The sequence below is a fragment of the Herpailurus yagouaroundi genome, unplaced genomic scaffold (genome assembly GCF_014898765.1).
Source record: "Herpailurus yagouaroundi ecotype Mexico unplaced genomic scaffold, PumYag 246, whole genome shotgun sequence".
Taxonomy (NCBI): domain Eukaryota; kingdom Metazoa; phylum Chordata; class Mammalia; order Carnivora; family Felidae; genus Herpailurus; species Herpailurus yagouaroundi.
In genome coordinates this window covers 8049255-8072812 of record NW_024412463.1, presented here as the reverse complement: position 1 = coordinate 8072812, position 23558 = coordinate 8049255, and the positions used below count along the sequence as shown (strand labels likewise).

Here is a 23558-nt window from a genome sequence, read left to right as displayed (position 1 = left end):
GACTTCTGCTGCTGCTCCTGCCCTCCTCACGACTTCTTCATTCCGCGGCTGGAGGCCTGGCCCTCCCGCTCCCCTTCGCCCATCTTGCCCACCTCCCCACCCTGCTTCCCTCCCGCAATCACCAGTTTGTTCTCCGTATTTATGGATCTGTTTCTGCTTTTTTTTTTGATTCCACATGTAAGTGGAATCATATAGTATTTGTCTTTCTCTGACTTATTTCCTTAGCATTATACTCTCTAGCTCCGTCCATATTGTTGCAGACGGCAAGATCTCATTTTTTTTAATGGCTGAGAAGTATTCTATTGTTATGTGTGTGTGTGTATACACACACACACACACACACACACACACACACACCACATCTCTGTATCTGTTTGTCTATCAATGGACACATAGGTTGCTTCCATATCCTGGCTACTGTAAATAATGCTGCAATAAACAAGGGGTACATCCATCTCTTTGAATTAATGCTTTCATTGTCTTTGGTTAAATACTCAGTAGTGGAACTACTGGATCATATGGTAGTTCTAGTTTTACTGTTTGATGAAGCCCCATCCTGTTTTCCACAGTGGCTGCACTAGTTTGCATTCCCACCAACAGGGCACGAGGGCTCCCTTTTCTCCACATCCTCACCAGCACTTGTCGTTTCTTGTGTTTTTAGAGACTAGCCATGCTGACAGCTGTGAGATGGTATCTCTTTGTGGTTTTGATTTGTGTTTCCCTGGTGACTGGTGATGTTGAGCATCTTCCTATGTGTCTGTTGAGCACCTGTGTGCCTTCTTTGGAAAAATGTCTATTCAGTTCCTCTGCCCATTTTAAAATCAGATTATCTGTTGCTGTTTTCTGGATGCTGAACTGTGTTAAGTTCTTTAAATATTTTGGGTATTAACCCCTTATCGGATATATAATTTTAGCTTTCGTTTTTAAGAGAAGAAACATTTTTTTAATGTTTGTTTATTTTTGAGAGACACAGACAAAGCGAGCCTGGGAGGGGCAGAGAGACAGGAAGACACAGAATCCGAAGCAGGCTCCAAGCTCTGAGCCATCAGCACAAGAGCCCAACTCAGGGCTCAAACCCACGAACTGTGGGATCATGACCTGAACCGAAGCTGGACGCTCAACTGACTGAGCCACCCAGGTGTCCCTTAGCTTTCACTTTTGATGTATGATACTGGCAACAACCTTTATAAAGTTGTTGGGTTTTTGGTTTTCTTTTTACATTTGTAAGGGTAAAATTCATGTAGAGAAATGCAAAGATCTTAAGTTAGATAAAAGATCTTAAGTTTTGATAAAACGACCAACGTGTATGTGTATACATACAACATCCATGCAAACACCAAGCAAGATATAAAATATTTCTATCCATACAGAAAGTTCTTTAACGCCCCTCTTATCACACCCCTTCTTTATTCCTGATAATCACTCTTGTCTTCAAGTCTATTTCATTGGTATTTGTTGATGGCGATGTAACCACAATAATTTCCTTTTGCTTATGATTTACACAGAATAGGCTTTTCCATTCTCTTATTTTCAAGCTATGTTTTAACAGTGAAGGTAATCTTCTTACATCAGTAAGTACATTAAAGGTAAAGGAACTGAATATTCTGTTTAAAAGGCAGACGTTATCAGATTGCATCAAAAACCAGGCTTGAACTATGTGCTGGTTAGAAGGTCTCCCGTTTTGCTATTTGTTTTAGATTTATTTCATTAAAAACACAATCCTGTTTTTCCTTTCATCCCCTCTTTTTTTCACTATTTTTAGCACTCAATTTTAACATCTTAATTTGCCCACTAGCCTTTTAGCTACACCTTCTTGTATTTAAAAAAAAAAAAAATTTTTTTTTTTTACATTTATTTCTTTTTGAGAGACAGAGCACAAGTGGGGAGGGGCAGAGAGAGAAGGAGACAGAATCCCAAACAGGTTCCAGGCTCCGAGCTGTCAGCACAGAGCCCGACGCGGGGCTCGAACCCACGAACTGTGGGATCGTGACCTGAGCCGAAGTCGGACGCTCAACCAACTGAGCCACCCGGGCGCCCCACACACCTTCTTGTATTTTTAAGTGGTTGCTCTTGTGACTACAATACACGCTTTTTTCTGTCTATTTAAGAGTTTAAAATGCACCACCTCGCATAAAATATCAGGACCTTGCAAGAGTCTAATTTTTTAAATCCCATTGGTCTCTGTGCTGTCAAATATTCAAAGTCTACGTGTACTAGAAGCCATACGATCCAACGTTAGGATGTTTACATTCATAGCCAGTAAATAAGAAAACAAAAGACAGACTTTCCTCTTTACCCTTTCCGGCAGCCATTCTCACGGGGACGAGTTGCCACCCGGCGGTGCGTCCGTCTGGCCAGACAGACTCTCTGGGGCTGCGGCTGAGTCTTCTCTGTTCTTGTTCGTCTACAAAGGTCATTCCTTTGACTTCATATTTGAGAGAGAATCCTGGCAGACGGACATCTTTCTGCTCTCAGCCCTCTCAAGATACCTCATCCCACTGTCTCCCAGCCGCCGCTGTCTTGGTGACAAGCCGGGGCCCCCGCGCACTGCTGCTCCTTGCAGTGTGTCTACTGTCCCTGATGCTTTCGAGGTGACCCTCTTTGACGCCGGTTTTCAGCAGTCTCTGTGGTTTCTTTGTACTGACAGGTCTGCCGGAACTTCCTGGATCTGTGAGTTGACGATGTGTTACGCCAAATCTGGGAAATTCTCTTGGGAGGATCTTCTCCTTGTTTCCCGTGTCTCTTCACCACTGCTGGGTCTCTAGTTGCACAAATCAGGTTGTCTGGATCTGTCCCAGCAGTACGGAGACAGTGTTCGGATTTCCTGCTCTTTCTCTGTTCTGACTGGCTAACCTGTTTGCCACCCGTGCAGGGGAGTTTCTGTCGTAGGCACTGCAGCTTTTCAGCTTCAGCATTTCTGTCGGTCTGGTCCTTAGTTTCCTTTCTGTGCGAGGGTCCCCATGTGTAGTTAAGTCAGTAAGACTACTTTTCCTTGAAGTCTCTGAACATATTTAAACTATCTGGCTTCTATTAGCCCGTCTGAAGAGTGTTAAAATACCGGACACTCGCCCTGACGTTGGTTTTACACGTGGCGAGGGAGGGCCTACTTGGGCCTACTTGTGGTCTGGGACGTGGTCTCACCTGCAAGGCCCGGCCCTGCCGAGGTTCCAGAGGAAGCCCAGGGTGTCGTGCTGGCACTCCTCTCCAATAAGGCAGGACTGGACTCCACCTCCGGACTCTGCTTCTCCTGGGATGAGCAGGGGCCGAACCTCTGCTCAGCCTTGTCACCGCTCTAGCTGTTGTTTTTCTGTCCAGTTCCTTAGCGTCTCCCCTGTGCATTTGCAACTGGGGGTCAAATGGAGGCTTGAGGGGAATTCATGAGCGGATTTTAGAGGCTGCTTCCTTGTTGGGTCCATCTTTTCTGGGATTTGCGCCCCCTTCCCCCAGAGTCTCTAGCAGCATCAAACTCTGTCCTCAAATACCACAAGCTAAAAACCAGGGCTTTCTGTGTGAGTCCTAGCTACCTTGTGCTGCATGGTCTGGAGAGCGGCCTCTGGGGAAAAGCTACAAAAAAACATGAGCCTCACCATGGCCATCCCTTCTGTAGTCCCCGAAAGACTACTTTCGGCAGTGCCTTCAGAATTGTTTTTTAATGTTTTGTCCAGAGTTTGTGTATAATTGTTGTCTCTGGGAGGGTTAGTCCCTTAGAAGCCACTCTGCCGTTATTGACACTGAAACTCTTTCCATGACCTTTTGATGTAAAGAAAGAAAGTGGTGGTTTAAAAAGACACTCAGAGGACATCTGCACGTCTCTGCTCCAAATCTGTCTCTGGATCAAGGTTGGCAAAACCTTTTCTGGAAAAGACCACGTAGTCAAGATTTTGGGCTTTGTGGGTCATTTGATCTCTGTCACAACTACTCAACTCTACTACTAAAGAAATCTACTGAAAGTAGCTATAGACTACATAAACAAAAAAGTACGGTTGTATATCAATAAAACTTTACTTCTAGAAACAGGCAGCAGGCTGCATTGGTTGACAAGCCAGAGTGTCAACCCCAGCTCTAGCATGATACTCAGCTACTACACGTTTTCCCGATTTTAAAACAGGACAGTAACAGACTTTGTGCCTTCCTGGCGCTCTGACCTCTGGGAACGGTCATCAGGAGAATCCACATTAAGATTCAGAGTCATAAATCTAAGGACTGGACACAGCATCTATTAGATTGTGGTTCAGAAGCTTTCTTGGCAAAAGTATCTGAAATGTTTCTCCATTTCTGGGGTATTTATGGGATCTGTGGAGCTTGCGTGCGTGCTGCTGGCTCTGCCTCCATGCCACCGCTGATGTCCTTGTTAGTGAAGGATGACTGATGGAGGGAGGTCACTTCAAATGAATTCACTTAGGATAGCAAAGAGTGACACAAAGATCTGACAAAGGCACTCTCTTGAGAAAATAAATTTAAATTATGAAAACAAGTTTCATTTCATGTGATGTTAGGGAAAACATTGGGTTTATCATCGCAAGCACGAGCTAGTTTCCTGAATGAACACTGCATCGAAGTTGATTGAGGACTTGTGATTCTCCTGATGAAACAATATGCTAGCACAATACGATGTCTGTCTTTCATTTCATGCTTGACTCTCCTATCCTGTCATAAAAAGGAAATTTTCGCAAAAATATCTGAGGACTCCATCAGCTTTTCCTAGGCTGCTCAACTCTTTGGTCCACAAATCATTATCTTCTGAAACACTTATATCATCATCCTTATCGGTATTTTCCTCATCATTTAACAAGATCCCTACTGTCAATGGCTTTGCATGACATTTGTGAAGTTCTCCAAAATCACTTTCGTTGATGTAATGAAATCAATTTGCAAATCAACTGCAACCAGACCATCAGAAAGACAATCCACCTGCCAAAACCATAGACAGCAACAGATGCGAGGGTCCAATGGGGAGGATGTCTGAACGGTCGGTTCATCAGAAAGGATTCTCATTTTATGGCGCCTTTTGGTTCCATGATGTACGTTACTACTGTAGAGAACTGAACAATACGTACGCAAATACCAGAACTTTATAATTTGAGGCATGCAATACTCACATGGTAACAGTAGGCAGAGGATCTGTCCTTCTCATCTGTGCAAAGATAGGGCTGGCAGTCAAATGACTAAGTCCACTGACATCAATACTGTGTGCCAGGGGCTGAGAGCACAGACGTGAATACAGTCTCTGCCCACCAGGAGCTCACAGTCTAACAGAAGACACAAGTGAGGAAATCGACAATCCCGTGGATGGGGGCAATCAAAGACCGTGTGGGACACAAGGAAATACTCTGAAGAGTTCCTTCACTGATCGGTTCAACCAACGTCTGATCATCAGTGCTTTGTCAGGCACTATGCTAGGCCACGGGAACAGGGCAGTGAAAGGACACTGGTTCCAGCTCTTGTCAATCAAGCTCAGTAGACAGGTCATCTAACTGCAACTTGTAATGAGGGTCCTCAGGAAAATGAACAGGGGGCAGTGATGGAGCACGCACTGGGGTCCTGCTTCGGTACAGGGGGGTTAGGGAAAACTCCAGGGTGTGTCATTGAACCTGAGCCTAACAGGCTGGGCCGGCGGGCCATGCTCTGAGCAGAGGAAGAGAGCAGAAGGAGGGATGTACCTAAGGCCTGAGAGGCAAGGGCCCTGGGGCATTTGAGGAACTGAGTGGAGGCTAGTGGGCTGGAACTCGGCGGGTGAGAGGGTGGATGAGCCAGGAGGGGCACCGGGGCTAGAAGGCAGGGCAGGCCGTGCAGGACTTTGTAGGCCGCCATTTAGGCCTTGGCTATTGTGAAAGAAGCAGTGGGAAGCCACTGAAGGAAGAGAGTAGTGTCTGATTCCTGTTTTCAGAAGATCCCTCCAGGTCCTGTGAGGAGAAGTGACACAGGGTGGCAGGCTGGGAAGGGGGAAGCAGGGGACCAGTTAAAAGGCTACAGGGACCCTCTGTGAGTCACAGGTGGCTGAGAGCGGAGCGCTGGCAGGAGAGGTGGAGGGAGGTGACCGTATGTGACGTACATTCAGAAGACACAGCTGCCCGGCACGCGGAATGAGCAAAATGTGGGGGCAGCTGAGGAAGGACGCGTCCAAGGCGACTTCCAGACTCGGCTGTGAGCAACGGGGCAGGCGGCAATGCAGTCACTTCTCTGAGAAGAGCAGGGATGCTAGGAAAGCCCCCCCTTGAGGTGACATCAGAGGTGAGTTTGGAAGGCTGGATATGAGCTTTCTAGGCTCAAGTGGGAGGGAGGGTATTCCGAGCCGAGGGAACAACAGTGCACAGGGACGAGGGGAGGGGACCACATGGCACGGTGGAGGACCATAAGCAGCCTGGTCCCAAAGTTAAACGGGGGGGAAGTGACGAAAATGGAGTCTGGCCGAGTGTGGCACACTCAGGTCTTAAAGGGCTCGCCCAGGACAAGCTGGCAGTCAGAGCGAGCCCACGGACGGGTCTCGTAGGAGGCTCACGGCATTTCAACCGTCTGTGGTCGGCTGTCAGATGTTTTGCTTTTCTTAAACCCCGTGCGGCCTGGCTGGCTTGGATGTCACTCCTGCCCCGTGGCTGGCGTTCCTCTCCCGACGGTCTCCACGGAACGGGGTTCCACGGGGCGGCTCTCCCCAGCCCCGCCCGTCCGCTGCCCATCCCCTAAGCGAGCCCCCAGCTTCGGGTCAGGGGGAGGTAGACTTGCATCCCGGAGCAACTACCCCACCGCAGAATCAATCACAAGTGGGGCAACAAGAGGCAGGCGAGCCAGCTAATTACAAAACTTAAAAGAACCTGCTATTATGGTAGCGGTAAGGGAGAGGCGTAAAGCGCTGTGTTATTCTTTTTTTATGTTCTAGAAAAAAGAGATGTTATACATCATGGTGTATCCTAGGACAGGCTCAGATTCAAAGTATAATGGAATCTATATTCTAGCATGATTCTTTATGATGAGGGTTTTGCTGGATCATCAAATATATGGGAGGGGGTAATTGGAACTTGGGGATTCAGTGAAAGGTACATATATTATTGGTACGAAGAGCCACAGGCGTTCTTGGCTAATAGGACAGACGCCAGGGCTGTGTCTACAGATACATTCACAAAGGCTTCGGGAAGCCACGCTTGTGAAGGCTGGGAGAGTGATGGTTAGCAAAGGTCTAGCTGTCCTAACTGCTCCATTCTAGGTGCACAACACAAACAGAGTAGGAGTGGGGAGTGGGAGATGAGGCAGACATATCTCAGATGAGTAATTGGACGCAGGGCACGACATCCAGCGTTAAAAAAACAAACAAGAAAACGACAGAAGAAACCAAACAGAGCCAACTTAAGACGTGAAATCTGTACAAATGTATGGTGTCTACGTCTAGGACAACAGTAATGGCTTGTTTTGTCTTCCTCCATTTGTCTGTGACGACTCTTGTCAGATCTGTTAGCGTACGCGGTATCTATGGCGTCTTAGATAAGACCGTGACGACAGACTATTTCTCCTGGTTACTTCTGCTACCCTTTTAAGAGCTTACGATAGCACCGTGCATCCATCAGATGTTCTGTTTTGATAGTACTGCTTGAAAACAAAATTAAACAGCAGCTGAATAATGGGGTGGCTGCCAGAGGCCCCTTGACAGGGAAATCAGACACGGAGCCCAGAGGGAAAACGAGGCAGCAGAGAAGTGTCTGTCCCCTTCCCTGCCTTCCCACCCCAGTCCAATACGGGTGGGCCTCAGGAAATCCCATTCTGCACAGGATGCCCTGGCCCGGGCCCCACCCCTGGTTCAGGCTCTTCCTTATGCAGAGAACCATCTCGGACAATTTTATCGTCAGGCGTTTATTAACTACCTATTGCTCAGCTCCGTGTTAGCTCATCCGTTTCACTTAAACCTCAAAGTTTATATGCTGTAAAGTTCCCTCTTTAGCTTTTAAAAGGCAGCTATAAATGAGATGTGCTTAACTCTCCCTTTCGACCACTAATTCTTTTATATCTTTGCTAGAGGATGGAGCCCCAAATTACACACAATGCTCTGAGTGGGATTTTATCAGGCCTGTTAGTCAGCATTTACTCCGAGACACTAAAAAGTATAAAAATGCCCTCAGTGCCCATTATCACTTTCTCCATCAGTGGACTTTGTGGCTCTAATTGAAAAGAAAAAGGCTGGCCCACGCAAATGGAAATAAATGCGTCTCTGGTGCGCGGGAGAGAAGTGAGTGACGTGGAATGATGGGGACAATGACAGTTTGGTCGGAGCTTTACTGTGGGCCTCAGAAGAACACATAGTAAATTAAAGGGCAACTTACTCGTTCTTGTCCAGCTGTATCCCAGATTAGGAATTTGTGTAGCTCATTTTGGTACTGGACAGTCTTGGTCATAAAAGATGCCCTATAAAGAGAGACCTAAATGATCAGAATACTTTTATTTAGAAATAAAATACTTTTATTTAAAGCACGACGCCAGCCCCAGTTGGAAACATCACTTAGACTTAAGCTCACACTCCCGCTCCACCCCATCTCCTAATTGTGGTCCTCTCCGGAGTATTTATGGGAGGCTCGGACGCTAGCTGCATATGCTGGGTCAAAAGAAAGCATTCGGCACATCTGCCCCAAAGAGTTCTTTGGTTTGGGATTGCCTAAGCTCCTTATCAAAAGAACCAAGAGACGATCTGGTAATCTAGATATGGACCTCCCTTGTAAACTACACAGAAGCTGTTATTAACAAAGATGGTATCATGGGAAAACTTTCTAAAAAAACCCGTGCGTCCAGGAAGGGAGTGCACTAATAAAAAATAATAGGCCGTTGCGGTTTGTGCTCCCCATTCCCCAACCACACCGACTATACAAGTAGCTGAGTGAGAGGTCGTGCAACACTAGAGTTAACAAAATTCAGGTGCCAAACAAGGAGCAAGAGGACGGCCGAAGACATGATGACCTGGGGGCCACTTCCGAGTTCCAGCTGACCCGGTGGGCCACACCAGCCCTCTGGGCCTGACCCTGCCCTCGATGGGGAAGGAGGGACGGTGGGTAGGTCACTCACTCTGAGAGACCACCCTGCCCCAAGGCCTTGGAAGGTCCCTATCGTTTGGGGGTCTTCTCCTCTTTGGAGATCCTGTGAGGAGCCACGGTGGCCCAGAGCATATGCCTGGACACTCTGGGGGCTCCTGGACACAGGCTCAAAGTCCTGGGGCTGGGCTCAGCTCCAGTGTTATCCGGTGTTCTACCCGCATCTCAGGCAGACGGCTCCCTCCTGGGAAGTCCTTTGTCCCCCAGGCTCCTCCACGTGGCCTATCAGGCTGCTGGCAGAACCCAGAGATGATTATGCCTTCTTTTGTACTGGATAACAAGCCTTCTGGGGCCGAGGGCCAAGTCGTACTCTTAGAATCCTACCCTAATCATCTTAATCAGGACATGAATGCGACGGCTAGGCATTTTCAAATACACAGGATGTCTGAAATATTTTTTGAGATTCAAGTTAATTGTGCAAGTTCTTTAAGAAAGTGCAAGCTGAAATCCATAGAATGACTTTCTGAAGAATCACGGAGTTTAGAGAAGTATCAGAATCCTTAGTTTTAAAAGCTTAAACTCTAATACAATGAATGCCTGGCAATATTTATATCAGTTTATGGTTTAGCAAGCAGCCTCTGGAATAGTGACTGTGATGAGGAAGCAAGATCACATTTATTGGACAGGTACTATTTACTGGATATTTATTTACTGGAAATTTACCCCTTGGTATCCTTAGTAAAGTGCTTTATGCATAGACGGTGCTCGATAAATGGTTATCGTATCAGAAACTTCTGACGACCCACCATGATTAAATCAGGATGTGCGACGTGATCTCTCACTTAGGAAAGATCTGAGCATTCAAAAAGCAGTGTTTCTTGTGAAGATTAAATGCTATGAGGCATGGGGAAGTGCTTTGTAAATTGTAAAGCACTATACCTATACAAGGTATTATTATTATTATTTAAAGGCAGCTCCAGGAAATGTTTTAGTTTAGACTCTGCAATTAGTCCTAAAAGCTTACAGCTCAACTCTCCATCAATTACGGCTGTGGTGTTACATTGAAGAGTGACAACAGGCATCCAATAGAGGCCTGTGAACAGAACCAACGCACCCAACGCATCCATTTTGGCCGCTCAGAGAGCAAGAGAAGAAATATGCTTCAAGGAGACAAAAAGACGAGAAAGGTATATGCAACAATTAAAAGGGAATGTTTCATTCCAGAATCAGAATTCCCCAACGCTCAACCATCTGCCAACGATTTCTCCTTTAACGAATACACGGGTTCACTACTCAGGTGAAAGACACGTAAAATGGCAGCTGCGATGCAACATAAGAATCTGACAGATTAAATCCAACTTGCTGTCTGACCCGAGACCACTCTCCCAGCTCCCCACCGTCATCACTCTTGACACACCTCCTTCTTGTCTACACGGAGCTCTGGCGAGTCAAGTGAGCTCTGCAAGCTCAACTGAGGTCTTCTTGCAGCCACATCTGCCGGTTTCTTGTTCTTCGTGTCTGTAGGAGTCTCATCTGTCCTTCTGTCTCGACCACCCAGAAAAGTCTCCGGGCTTTTTCTTACGAGAAGCAAGCACATTGGCAAGGGCTCGACAGCGCGAATGCAGTGTCTCATTCATCGCGAAAACCCACTGATGGCGCACCAGAAGGTCGAGTTTCCTCATTGGCCCCCAGCACCCCAGGCCCACCAGATGCTGGGCACTCAAGTAGCGGACATTTCAAAGCACACATGACTTCCCAGCCCACAGCAGCTCCAGAGCCTGCCCTTGAGACCTGGGTCACATCTGCAACAAACAAGTTAACGCTTAGTTCATCACACCCCTTTGGTCTACTGTCTGTTATCACTGAACATACTTACAATCCCCAGTGTGCTGGGGGGTGCAGGTGGCGCTGAGTTACAATCCCTGCCCCTTACAGTCTGAAGACAAGAGAGAAGCAAAGAAACGAACTCTGACATAGCGACAGTGTCTGAGCAAGCACCCTTTGGGAAGACCCTCTTAGGGCATCCTTTGATGTCTGTCTTAGGAGAGGTCTCGGGGCGCGGCGCGCGGGGTTACACCAGGGAGCCAGAGGCAGGAGATGGAGGGAGGGGGCTGATGTGGATGAGATTCAAGGAACTAAAGGAGTGGATGGATGGGACGGGCCTCAGAAGTCAACCGGAAGTGGAGGGCCCCAGAGAAGAGAGGGTGGCTGGGGAGGTGACCTGGCCTTCCACTCTGAATAAGTCTCGTGTGACTATCATCTCCGGGCCCAGAGCTGCTCCCTCCCCTCCAGCCGAGGTGACCCGGGATTCCCTAACCAGTGCAAGCAAGGTCTGGGGTCTGCCTTCACAGTCCCCGGCTTTCTCACTGCCTTGGCTCTGCTGCTGTCCTTCGAACCAGCACACAGGAATGACATCGGCCTATCAGAGTTCGACTATGGCTTCGTGTGACTTACAAATCAGGGAGTGGTTTCTCCTGTTCTCTCCCCCATCCATCTCTAGCTAGTGTGGGGCGCGGACCATTCTCGAATGGACCAGACAGACGCGCAGCTGCATCCCTGGCCACGGGCACCAAGTTGAATGTGCCAAATCCCAGAGGAGAGGGAGGGGGTGGACCGGGGCCAGAGACCCACCCCCTGGTCACAAAGGTAATTGCGTTTGGTTCTAATGTCCGTGAGTGCAGGCACACGTCCACAAGCACACGCGCCCGCTCACCCACACGGATGCCCACGGAGAGGTACCGAACTCCCCGCCTGGCTAGCACCAGAAAAGCTGAAGCCAGTCACCCAAAGGAGGGGCTCCCTTTCCCCGGGAGGCCAGTAAGTGCCGTGACAGTCTGGCGCAGCCAAGTCAAGTCACGCTGCCCGGTGCCTTTCCAGGCCTGCGTGCTCCCAGTCAGGTCCCCTAAGGCTCCCATATGCTGACACCAATCCACGAGCACCCAAATCTACTCCCAACTTAACCTTGTATCTCCGTGGGTGAAACAAAGGTTGTGGTACAGGCGGAAGCAGGGAAGGGCCGAGGGCCCCAAGGAGCCCCTGCACCTGGTCCCCTCTGGCAGGGGGGCAGGGGGTTGGTGGGGGGGGGGGGACTGCCTTGCTGGAGGAGAGCCTCAGAGCTGTGTGGACCAGTGTGGAGACTGTCGTTTTAGAGCTGCGGCACTCTGTGGCCTCTCGTTCCACATAGCAATTACTCCTAATTACTCGTCATGATTTGCTGTGACTACTTTCCAGTCCCCTCCACCCCCGCTCCACTCCCTTTCGGGCAGCAGCTTGGTTCGGCCTTCTCAGGGACAACAAAGGTCATAAGCCCTCAGTCCCCCAAAGTGTTCCCCAGTCAACCCTCCCAACTTGAGAATGAACACACTGCCATTCACACTGACTGTGACTTCCGTCTTTCTCACCTCAGGGAAGTCAGAGAGGTCTTTTCCGTCGCGCTGCCCGACCCCGATCTGGCACATCCTGTCCGGGCCGCTGCAGCCACGTGGTCTTCTGCTCCCCGTCTCAGATCCTTCCAACCGTTCCTGCTTCTGCCTTCACACTGGCGGCCCCTTTTCCTGCAGTACTCTTCCCTCAGCTGACCCATGGCTAGAGTCCTTATTCTTCCCACCTTAGCTCAATTGCCAATGATCCCAGAGCCTGCGCAGCGCCCCGAAACCAGGCAGCTTCCGCCCTGCAAACTGCACCCCACCCTGTTTGTCTCCAGGACGCCTACTACCTATCTGTGCGCCACGCCTGACTGGCTTGTTTGCGGGTTGTTTTTTGTTTTAATTTGCCTGTGCAATGTCTGAGTCCCCTGAGGAAAATGTAAGCCCGGTTCAGGGGCCTTGTTGTAGCTCCTCCTCTGTAACGGGGGTATCTTCCTCGCCTCCCCCCCTAGATTTCGGACAAAACATTTACCGTGTTGCCATAAACCACTCTGCCATCCGTCACTTCACCAGGACCAGGGCGTCTTGGCCCAGCACTTCGGAAGTGCGGGGACAGCTGAAATTACAGGGGACCCCGGCCCTTCAACCGCAGCCAGGTGAGCGCCCTTGCGGACGGCGGGGGGCATGAAGCTCGACAGCACAGGGCTGACTCTGCCCGGGAAGTCCTCCCTGCCCACTCCTGCTCAGCCACAGGCGCTCAGCTCTGTGCCAGCCAACGGGCAATCCTGGGGGGGTCATCGTGAAGAATTACGGTGCCCTCCTCCACTGGGACCTCTGGGGTCCTGCCGAAGAGAAAGCGGTGGCGCTCTACGGGCTCTTTCTGCTGCTGCTTCATGTGCGGAGTCGGGAGCTCTCCCCCACCTCTCCTCTCTTCCCCGGAGCCCCCCAAGGGCCTCTTATTTACAACGGGCATCTCTGTTGATTTGTGACGGTCTGAAATCTTGGCCTAGCACACCTGTGAGAGCTAGTTCTTCCTCTTCAGCCTTTGGGTTTGATTAGACTACGCAGGGGTGACACCCGGACTTAGGGCCAGACCCGGGGGGGGGATGGGGGTGTCACCTGTGTCTCCCCCAAGTGACCCCAGCGGAGCCCTGGGCTGGCCCTGGGGCAGAAGGTCTCCTGCATGACTCACCCCAACGAACCCCTCCCCAAGATTCACATGTTTCTCTGTTGACGACAGAACTTTTGTACATGTGACCAAGCCTCGCCCAACTGTAAACGACCCAGATACTTCACCACCGTGTCACACGTACAGGGAACACAGGGCTTATTCCACACGCCGCGCAACAGCACCAAACTCGGCGTGCTCCATCGGAGCACCGTGTCTGCCTTCCCCAGGACACGGACTGGTCAGCAACTGCTCTTTGTCCTTCGTTACTTGCATCCAGTTTTGTAGAACTGTCCGCTTCTTCATTTTATATTTGATCTATACTTGAACCTTAACCCCCGAGATAAATTCCCAAATTGGACCCTAATCTTGGAGCAGGACTACGACAATTTGTCCCTCCCATCGCCACTCACGCTGCAGGGTCGCTCCTCTCGCCTTCAAGTGAAATGATGCGGACGGTCTGATAACTTCAGTATCTCGCTTTTTGAAAAACAGGCAATGGCTTCCTGCCATCCAAATGATACATTTTTATTTTCCAGCCTGCCATTTACTTGTCTGATAACCTTATTTTTCACTACTAAACCATCTCTCTTCACTCTGCTAGGCAGATCTTATTACCTCTTTAATCTAAAATCCCCACTAGCATTATTTCCTAAAGCTAGAATGCCTTTCATATACTTCTCCATTTTTCATGACATTCTAAAAATACGACTTCTATGCACACCAAGTAGTCGTGATCTTTGGTCGGAGTACGTGTTCCCAATGAGAATACTTGCCACAAGGTATCTCGAAAGTGCCTTTAACTGGAGTAGACTTGGTTAGCTCTCTCGGCACACGGGCGTGCCCGCCACCACATTCCCATACCTCTTTTGACTGCCAGCCCCTTTCTTGGAATGGCACATGGGAGGCTCATCCCTATGATGCTATGTGGTGCCTTTGAAGGATGAGCAACTCAATATGTCTTAGCCGACTCTAAATTTCAGGCAAACAATGCTCGGATCTCCAGGTAATGTATAGTCATAGAAAGGCCACTGATGCGCCAAGATTGAGACATGAAAAACCTGAAGTACATGAAATTTAGCAGTTCCTCTAGTGGACACACCGGGGGTCTTGGAAAGAGCTGTGGATGGCGCAAGGCACTTGATGGGCGCTCGGTGAGAATTAAGTGGATGGAAGGGCACGTGCGTCTCCTGTTAGCGTGGCTTCAAAGAGCCAAAGTCTCTGAGTATCCATAAGTTCAGTTACTTAAGTGGGCTCTGTGGTCAGGACTATCTCTAACCGCTCCTTCAAACACTAGTGTCTCTTAGGCTGACAAGGTCTAAGGGTTACGACCCCTCCGCGTGGTTCTTCCTTCTTGGCAGTCACTGCACAGTGTGGATGGTTTGCTCCACAGGTCCGCTGTCACCCTAAAGCAAATCCCTTAGGGCTTTCTATACTTTTGTCATTTTAACAACTTTTGAAAAAATATTTAAAACCAAGGAAAACATTACTTTATTATTTTTTTCTAAAGTTCTAATGTTTTTATTTATTTTGGAGAGACGGAGAGAGAGAGAGCGTGCGCTAACAGGGTAGGGGCAGAGACAGCAGGAGAGAGAGAATCCCAAGCAGGTTCCACACTATCAGCACAGAGCCCGATGGAGGGCTTGACTCCACAAACCGTGAGATCACGACCTGAGCGGAAATCGAAGCGAACACTTAACCGACTGAGCCACCCAGGCACCCAGGCAAACATTGCTTTAAACATAAAGCTAACTAAATTTAGTAACAATTTAGCCTCCTCTTTCCTAAGTTTGTCAAGAAGAACTTACAGTAATATAAAAGCTTCCGTATCGTAAACAATAAAATCAACAATAACAGTGATGAAGGTAGCTATCCTGACAGGGTTCAGTGTTCTTTACTATCAAGGATTTTCATGCCTTTTTTTTTTTTTTTTAAAGATTATTTACTTATTTTGAGAGAGACAGAGAGAGAGAGAGAGAGAGAGAGAGAGAGAGAGAGAGAGAACGCACGCACGCACGAGCAGGGGAGGGGCAGAGAGAGGGGGAGAATCCCAAGCAGATTCTGTGAGGGGCCCGATCCTGTGAACTGTGAGATCAAGACCTGAGCCGAAATCAAGAGTCAGATCCTCAACTGACTGAGCCACCCAGGCACTCCAGGGGATTCTCATACTTTTACACGTGTGACCCATTTAGTCCTTACTGTGCGTCTCTGAGTTGGGTCTGACTCTTCCTCAGCAATTTGCAGACAAGACATGGGGGGACATAGCCAGTGAGTGGCACGGCTAGGATCCTTGGCCAGGTGGCCAGGCCCCTGACCCTGTCCTTGGAAGCATGGCCCTGTGATGCCGTCTTGCGCTGGGTCGTCTACTCCCTCAAACACGTGGCCTTCTACCGCACGGAAGGAATACTGGGCAGGCCACATGAGTGTACCTCCATCCCTGCCCCCAGGAGGCTCATGGTGGGAGGACCGGTCAGGTGAACAGATAATTACAAGGCAGATATTCTGGGAGATCCTGAAGGGCAGAGTTGTGGGGGTACAAAGGGAAAGCCAAATCTAAGTACCCAGGAAAGCGGTGATGCCAGGTGTGGGAGGCTGAACAATGCTCCTACCCCGGCAGAATGTCCACACCCCAATCCCAGAACCTGTGATTATGTTACCTTCCGTGGCAGAAGGGATCTTGCAGATGCGGTTAGGTTAAGAGTCTTGCGATGGGGCGAAGATCCTGGATGATCCTGATGGGCCCAATGAAATCACAAGGGTCCTTGTAAGGGATGGAGGAGGCGGGGCCAGGGAAGAAGGTGATGTGAAGACGGAGGCAGAGGCCAGGACAATGTGTCCTGAAGACGGATGGGCAAAAGAACCCCAAACTAAGGCAGCCACCAGAAACTGAAAAAGGCAAGGGAACAGAGTCTTCCCTCAGAGGCTCTGGAAGGAACCAGTTCCTCCAACAGCCTGAGTTTCGGCCAGTGAATCAGGTGTCAGACTTCCGACTTTCAGAACCATAAAATGACAAACCTGTGTTCCTGTGAGCCAGTTAAGGTTGCTGTAACTCGTCAGAGAAGCAACAAGAAACTAACACGCTAACAAGGACTTCAGAGAAGAGGTGAAGTTTGGGCCAAACCCACAAGTTAAGGAGGGAGTCTGCCCAGCTGACAGGGACACAGGACCCAAGGGAGAAGGGGGTCACATTCTATAAAGATAAACAGCAGGAACAAAAGCACAAAACTGTGAACGTACGGGAAGAATCCCAGGGGTTCTGCATGGTTAGACTGGGCGGCGGGGGGGGGGGGGGGGTACGTGCCGACGGGGAACCACAGAAAAGGCTCTAGGTAGGCTGGGGACAGAAGCCACTGTACTCTCCACAGTGATAAGCATCTACCCCGTGGGAGGCCCCCCGTTTCCTGTAAGCAAGCAGCTCCCCAAAGGCCAGAGCTCCACCACCATCACGTCTGCCCCGTGATCCATCTGTGTCACTCACTACTGAATACGGTAAAAAAGAAAAATCACTCTCCTATTTCTTAACTTTGCCTTGTCTGTCTAAGCAGTAATGTTGGTAAAATTAAAAGCCCGCTGGTTTCACGGACTGAGAGACCGGAAGACACCTGATAGAAACTTAAAATGTTCCTCTGCACCATCACAAGCCACTTACAGATGGTGTTTGGGAAAGACAGCTAGAGGTCAAGGGGGGGGGCCCTGAAGGGGAAGGGATGTTGTTATCAGACCTGTTTTGGAGGTGAATTCTGGAAGCAGGCAACAGAGCTTTGGGTCCCTCTGTCAGATGCCAGGCCTTGAATAAGCCATGCATGAGCGAGACGGACTTCTGCTTTTAAGGAGCTCGCAGGGCAGAAGCAGGCGTGGGTATGCAGGCAAAGCCTGGGGGACATCAGAGAGCGAGGGCACGGAGAAGACGGAGGGAAAACGGGCAGGGATGCCAAAGAAGGCAGGGGAGTAAATAAGGAAGCAAGGAAGGAAGGGAGGGAGAGAAACGATCCAGGGGAAAGACAGGGCAGGCTTGATGGAAAGGGAGGGACACGTTGAGGCTGACACACACAAGCCACAGGCCATTGACTGTCGTGAGGGAGAGGGACAGTTCTGAGGAGCCTGAGGCCGGCTTCTGTCAGCTCGCGCAAATAGGTGGGTGATGAGCTATTTCAGCCATTTCCAAATTGGAATTGTACTCACTCATTTTTTTGAATAGGTAATATAGACTCATATGCTTCATTACCCAAGATGTACGGAACAGGTGCCTGCTGGAACGTCTCCCTCCCACCCCTTCTGCCCAGATCTTCAATTCCTCTCCCTGGAAGCTCATGTCACCGCTTCTTAAGTCTCCTTTCAGAAATGCTTCGGGTTTCCACAAGCACAGGTACGTACAGTGCCCCTTGTACTTTCATTATTTTTAATACAGATGGTAGCATGTAGTTCGTATCTTTGATTTGTCTCCACTCTACCCTATACCTAGGAGATCATCCAATATACATACATAAGGTTTTCCAGGGGCGCCTGGGTGGCTCAGTCGGTTAAGCGTCCGACTCTGGCTCAGGTCATGATCTCACCATTTGTGAGTTTGAGCCCCATGTCGGGCTCTGTGCTGACAGCTCGGAGCCTGGAGCCTGCTTCGGATTCTGTGTCTCCCTCTCTCCGTCCCTCCCCTGCTCGTGCTCGCTCGCTCTCAAAAATAAATAAATATTAAAAAAATTTTTAATTAAAAAAAATATGTAAGCTTTTCTCAAGCTGGCTCTTGCCCTTTATCATATTCTATTGAATGACTGCACCATAAATCATATACCCAGACCCCTACTGATCAGCAATTCTGCAATGACTAACCTTGCACAATTATTAACTTTGTTGTGTGGAACTAATGGGAGTTTATCTGAAGGATAAAGTCCATGACAGGGAACTGCCGGGCCAGGGTACGAGATGAGGGCGCTGGGCAAGGGTGTGGACCGTTAAGCCAGACCACCCAGCTTTTGCCACGAACTGTGTATCACTGAGCAAGTCAACAGACCTCTCTCTGCCCCAATTCTCTCGTTTGAAAACTGGGAAGAACTTCAGTACCGATAACATAGGGCTTTGAAAATATACAGAAACATATATTTTGTTGAAGTATAATTAAGTAATAAGTAATAATAATAAAGTAATAAGTAAAATAAAAAACAGGGCACAGGTTTCAGGTTCAATGAGTTTTGACAGTTCATATACCCTTATCACTATTGCCCCAAACCAGAGAACACCTCCATCACCCCAGAAAGTTCCCTCCTGCCCATTTTTAGTTCATTCTTGTACCCATGCCACACAAACCATTGTGACTTCAACTTCACAGATCAGTTTTGATTGTTTTTGGATCTATCAATGAAATCACAAAATACACTCTGTTCTGTCTAGTTTCTTTCATTTAACGATGATTTTGAAATCCACTATATTATGCGGTAGTTAATTCTTTATTGCTGTTTGGTATTCCGCTGATGGAGACACCACTCTCCCCAATCTCCTGTTGAGGGATATTTGGGAAATTCTCCAAATATCAAGTTTTTGGCTTCTATGAATAAGACATCTTGCACAGGTCTTTCTGGAGGGATGTACGTCAACTTCTCTCGGGTGACTACCTACGAGGGGATCTGTGGAGTCACAGGGTAGATGCATGTTTAACTTCTATGAAAAGAGAGTCCCTCAAAGCAGGTGCATCGCGTGCACTCCCACCAGGCAACGCATCAGGCTCTGGCTGGTCCGCATCCATCCTAACCTTGGCCATGCTCTACGGACGGGGCGTGGCTGCCCGCCCTCACCACTACTACCCAACATCCGGCCGGAGCGTCTAGCCAATACAAAGAGAAAAAAGAAGGCACAAAGACGGTAAAAACTGCCAAACTGTCACAGAGGTCATACCTACAAACACGATAGTGTACGCAGAAATGCAGAACACTCTGTGGCATCTAGAAAATATATAAATGCTAGGAACAAGAAACCTGACATTTAATGCAGTCATTTAGATGGCTGGCGGTATTTCCCATTTTGGCATTTGTCTCTTCGCTCCTTTTCTGCCTTCTTTTGGATACATCACTTTTTTTTTTTCATTCTTGTTTTTTCTCTTGTATGGAATTTCTAGCTTTCTTTTTGATTTTTTTTTTTTTTAAATTTTTTTTTTCCAACATTTATTTATTTTTGGGACAGAGAGAGACAGAGCATGAATGGGGGAGGGCAGAGAGAGAGGGAGACACAGAATCGGAAACAGGCTCCAGGCTCTGAGCCATCAGCCCAGAGCCTGACGCGGGGCTCGAACTCACGGACTGCGAGATCGTGACCTGGCTGAAGTCGGACGCTTAACCGACTGCGCCACCCAGGCGCCCCTCTAGCTTTCTTTTTGTGTGACCATTTATTCAGTGGTTTCTCGAGAGATTATAACGTGACTGCAAATTTTGGCGTATTTCCACATAACATGCTATTTGACGAACAACTCATGATCTAGGATGGTGTAATTCAACGAATCCCCCTCCCACCTACTGTATTCTTGCTGCCTTACACTTCTTCATATGTGATAAATACAGTAATTGTTATTTTTAAAGCCAGTAGTCTTTTTACAATTTCTTTCAGCATTTCTTCTGGCCCGGGTCCGGTCTGAAAATGTCTTTATTTCACCTTTAGTTTTGAGAAAAAATTTCGCCGGATGTACAATTTTTGCTTGGCAGGTCCCCCTCTGCACCCCCCAACCTGAAGATGCCGTACTACTGTCTTCCGTCCTCTTGTGTTTCTGTTGAGAAGTCGGTGATAACTCTTATCACCGTTCTCCCACACAGATTGTGTTTTTTTAATACCCCCTCTGATCGCTTTTAAGATCTGCTCTTCGGTTTTGAGCAGTTTGACTACAGCGTATCTAGGCTACGGTTTGTTTTGTATATATCCTGGTTAGAGTTTAGAGATATTTTTGTATTTACATATTGGTCACTTTCATCAATCTCGGAAAGTTCTTGCCCTTTATCTTTTGAATTACTTCTTTCGTTCCATTCTTTTCCCCCTTTCTGGGATGCCAATGAGGCGTAGGCGAATGAGGTATAATGAGAAACATACATCTGGTCTTTGTCATCAGGGTCTGATACAAATACCCTAAATCTCTTGGAATTTCTGAAGTGACAGGAGTGTCTTTAGTTCTCAGGAGGTAACTCCTGGCGGCTCTGACACTGTCCCGGGACTGGGGAGGGAGGCACCGGTTGCCACGAAGACCAAATACTGACTAGAGTGCTGGAATTTTCAGTCGCATCCCGCAACCTTGGGGAGCTGTGAGGGGCTGCAGGTGGAGCTAATCACCAGTGCCCAGCGATTCAACGAATCACACCTAGTAATCAGACCCCTGTAAAAACGCCTTAACGACTGGGTTCGAAGAGCCGCTGGGTTAGTGGCGTATCCCAACGTTACGGGACAAGAAGCTCCTGTGCTTGACAAGGCCCTTCCAGCCCTATGCACCTCTTCATCTGGCTGTTCGTTTGTGTCCTTTATACTAAACCAGTAGACGTAAGTAAAGCGTGTTCCTGAGTTCTGTGAACAGTTCTGGCAAATTATCCAACCTGAAGCGGGGGCTGTTGTGGGAACTCTCGAGGTGATGGCCACGTCGGGCAGAAGTGTGGGCGCTCACAACTTGCAGCTGGCGTGCGAAGTGCCCGTGGCCTCGTGGGACTGAGCTCTTACGCCCGCGGCGCCCGACAGAATCCGGACACTGAGGCTGAGAAACAAAACAGAAGACTACCCCAAGAGGTGGGGAGGAGGAGAATCAGAGCTGTGTCCCGGGACGCCAGAGGCTTTGCAGGAAAAAAAAAAAGGGTATCAAGACAATGCCAGATACTTCTAGAGAGAACGAATACAATAAAAAGCAACCTGTAGCTCATATCTGGCTACTCGCAAGCTGACGTTCAACTCTCCAACAGGGGTTCCAGAGGAATAATGGGGCAGAAGCCAGTAAGAGTACACAATTACAGAAATCCTGTAATTAAAGAACAACTTGTTACTCAGCAAGTACTATGGGCTAGGCACTGGGGATACGTTTGTGATCTTTTCAGATGAGGTTTCTCCTCTCACAGAACTTCTACTGGTGTGGTAGGAGCTGACAATAAATAGGTAGATAAATAGATGAACGATTAAGGATTTTTACTTACTATGAAGATATCAAACCATCGTGTGGTGATAGTGATTGAAGTGGTAATTTGAGATCGAACGGTAGGAAAAACCTCTCGGATAAACCCTAACACGTGAGAAGATCTAGCCATGTGAAAATTGGGAAAGAAGAAAACATTTCAAAACGGGGAAAACAGGAAGTGCAAGGGCCCTGAGGCAGGAGAGAACAGGTGTTTGGAAAGGGCCGTGGCCGCAGTGCAGTGAGAGAGGAAAAAGTGATAAAAATCACAGTGAAGTTTCTAGTTATTATTCTCACAGGGTAATAGGAAGCCACTAAAGATTTTTAAAGAAAAATAAGACCATCCAATTGATACTATCAAATTAAGACGATACGAAGGGCAGTGTAAAGATATGAATGTATTTTAAGACCAAGAACAAACAAGACTTACAGATGGATTGAATATAAAGTGTAAAAATGAAGGAGGACTCAAGGATGTCTCCTGGATTTGAGGTCTGACGGGATGGACAGTGAGAGGGAAGAAGACAGGCGCCATTTCCTAAAAGGCTAACAAATGAACACAGATCCAACGACAGAATGCTTTTCAGTTGGAAGTCGTGTGTCTGGGGTGAATGGGAGTGGATGAAGACTGTGGAGACAGAGGAAAAGAAGGGCTCGATTCAGAGAGCCAGGTCCGCCTCTAAAGAGGAAGCAAGGAGCTCTGGAGCGCAAGACGAGGGGAGCAGGACACCTTTCCTGTCATGCCCCCCAAAACACACCCAGAGGGCCAATCCGTGTTAGGCCCGAGAAATAAAGCCTTCGAGGACTCAGGCTAGGGCAAGGCGCAGGTAAACCCTCGTAAAATCTGGCAGAACGGAGGACAGAGCACTGCAGCAAGTGGCAAGTTGGCAAAACAGAGACCAAGCGACCGTGTTCAGGGAGAGCTCCCACAACGAGAAAACAGTGTGACGGACACGTCACGAGATAAGCAGAGCATCTACAGGCGTGTTCTACAGTAAGCGTGCTCAGGTAGCTGGAATCATACACGCAAAGATAAGACGAGGTAACACCGCAGGGAGGCTGTGAAACTGTAAGCCGTCACCCAGGCCCAGAGTCCTAGGTTTGGGGTGAAGGCGGCAGAAGGCGGAAGTAGGGACTGGATTTGTGAGTCTGGCGGAAAACATGTAGAGCAGGAGCCGGTGAGCTTTTTCTGTCAAAGGCCAATGTTTGCGGTCCTGCTGGTCACGGTCTCGTCACCTTTCCCGCCGTAGCGCAGGAGCGGCCATGAACAGTATGTACACGAACTGGTGTGACTGGATTTGGCTCCTGGGTCGTAAGTTTGCTGACCCTGAACTAGAGGCTCAAATTATTTATAAAACCGTAATAAACAATGTCTGGAATGCAATTTAAAAAATGCTGTGCATAAGAGGGGATAAGTCACTGTGATCAACAATCAAGACAACGAAGAGAAGGTCATCTGGAGAATGGATTGGTTATCAGACATGCTTATTTTTAACTTTTATTATGAAAATTCTCACAAAAGTAGAATCCATTACCCAACTCCAATAATCCATAACACTTTCCCCTGTGTTATGTTATTAAAAATGAGCTTGAAAATAACCATGTCTAGCCCATTTAAGAAAACAAAAACCCAGGGGTCCCTGGCTGGCTCTGCCGGGAGAGCATGCAACTCCTGACGTCGGGTCGTGAGTCGGAGCCTTATGCCGGGTGTGGAGATTACCTAAAGTAAATAAATAAAATTTAAAAACCAAAAACCCAAACCCAGACTAACAATTTCAGCAGAGAAAAGGGAAACTAAAACAAACCTTAATGGATATACCAGAACTTTAACTGAAGTCAAGAACTTCATGGTTCTTTAAGCAGGCTTCAAATCAGATTAGTTAGATGAAAAAGTGATT

The 23558-nt window shown here is 48.3% G+C and overlaps 1 protein-coding gene across 5 annotated transcripts in view; it reads right to left on the bottom strand.

Moving 5' to 3' along the window:
• The window catches only part of RAB22A (RAB22A, member RAS oncogene family), a 66590-nt gene that overhangs the window by 23595 nt on the left and 19437 nt on the right, over positions 1-23558 (bottom strand). For all 5 annotated transcript variants that reach the window (XM_040459727.1, XM_040459726.1, XM_040459725.1 and 2 more), the window contains exon 3: positions 8307-8388. In XM_040459727.1, coding sequence (XP_040315661.1) covers positions 8307-8388 — 82 coding nt within the window. The remainder of the gene's footprint in view (positions 1-8306; positions 8389-23558) is intronic.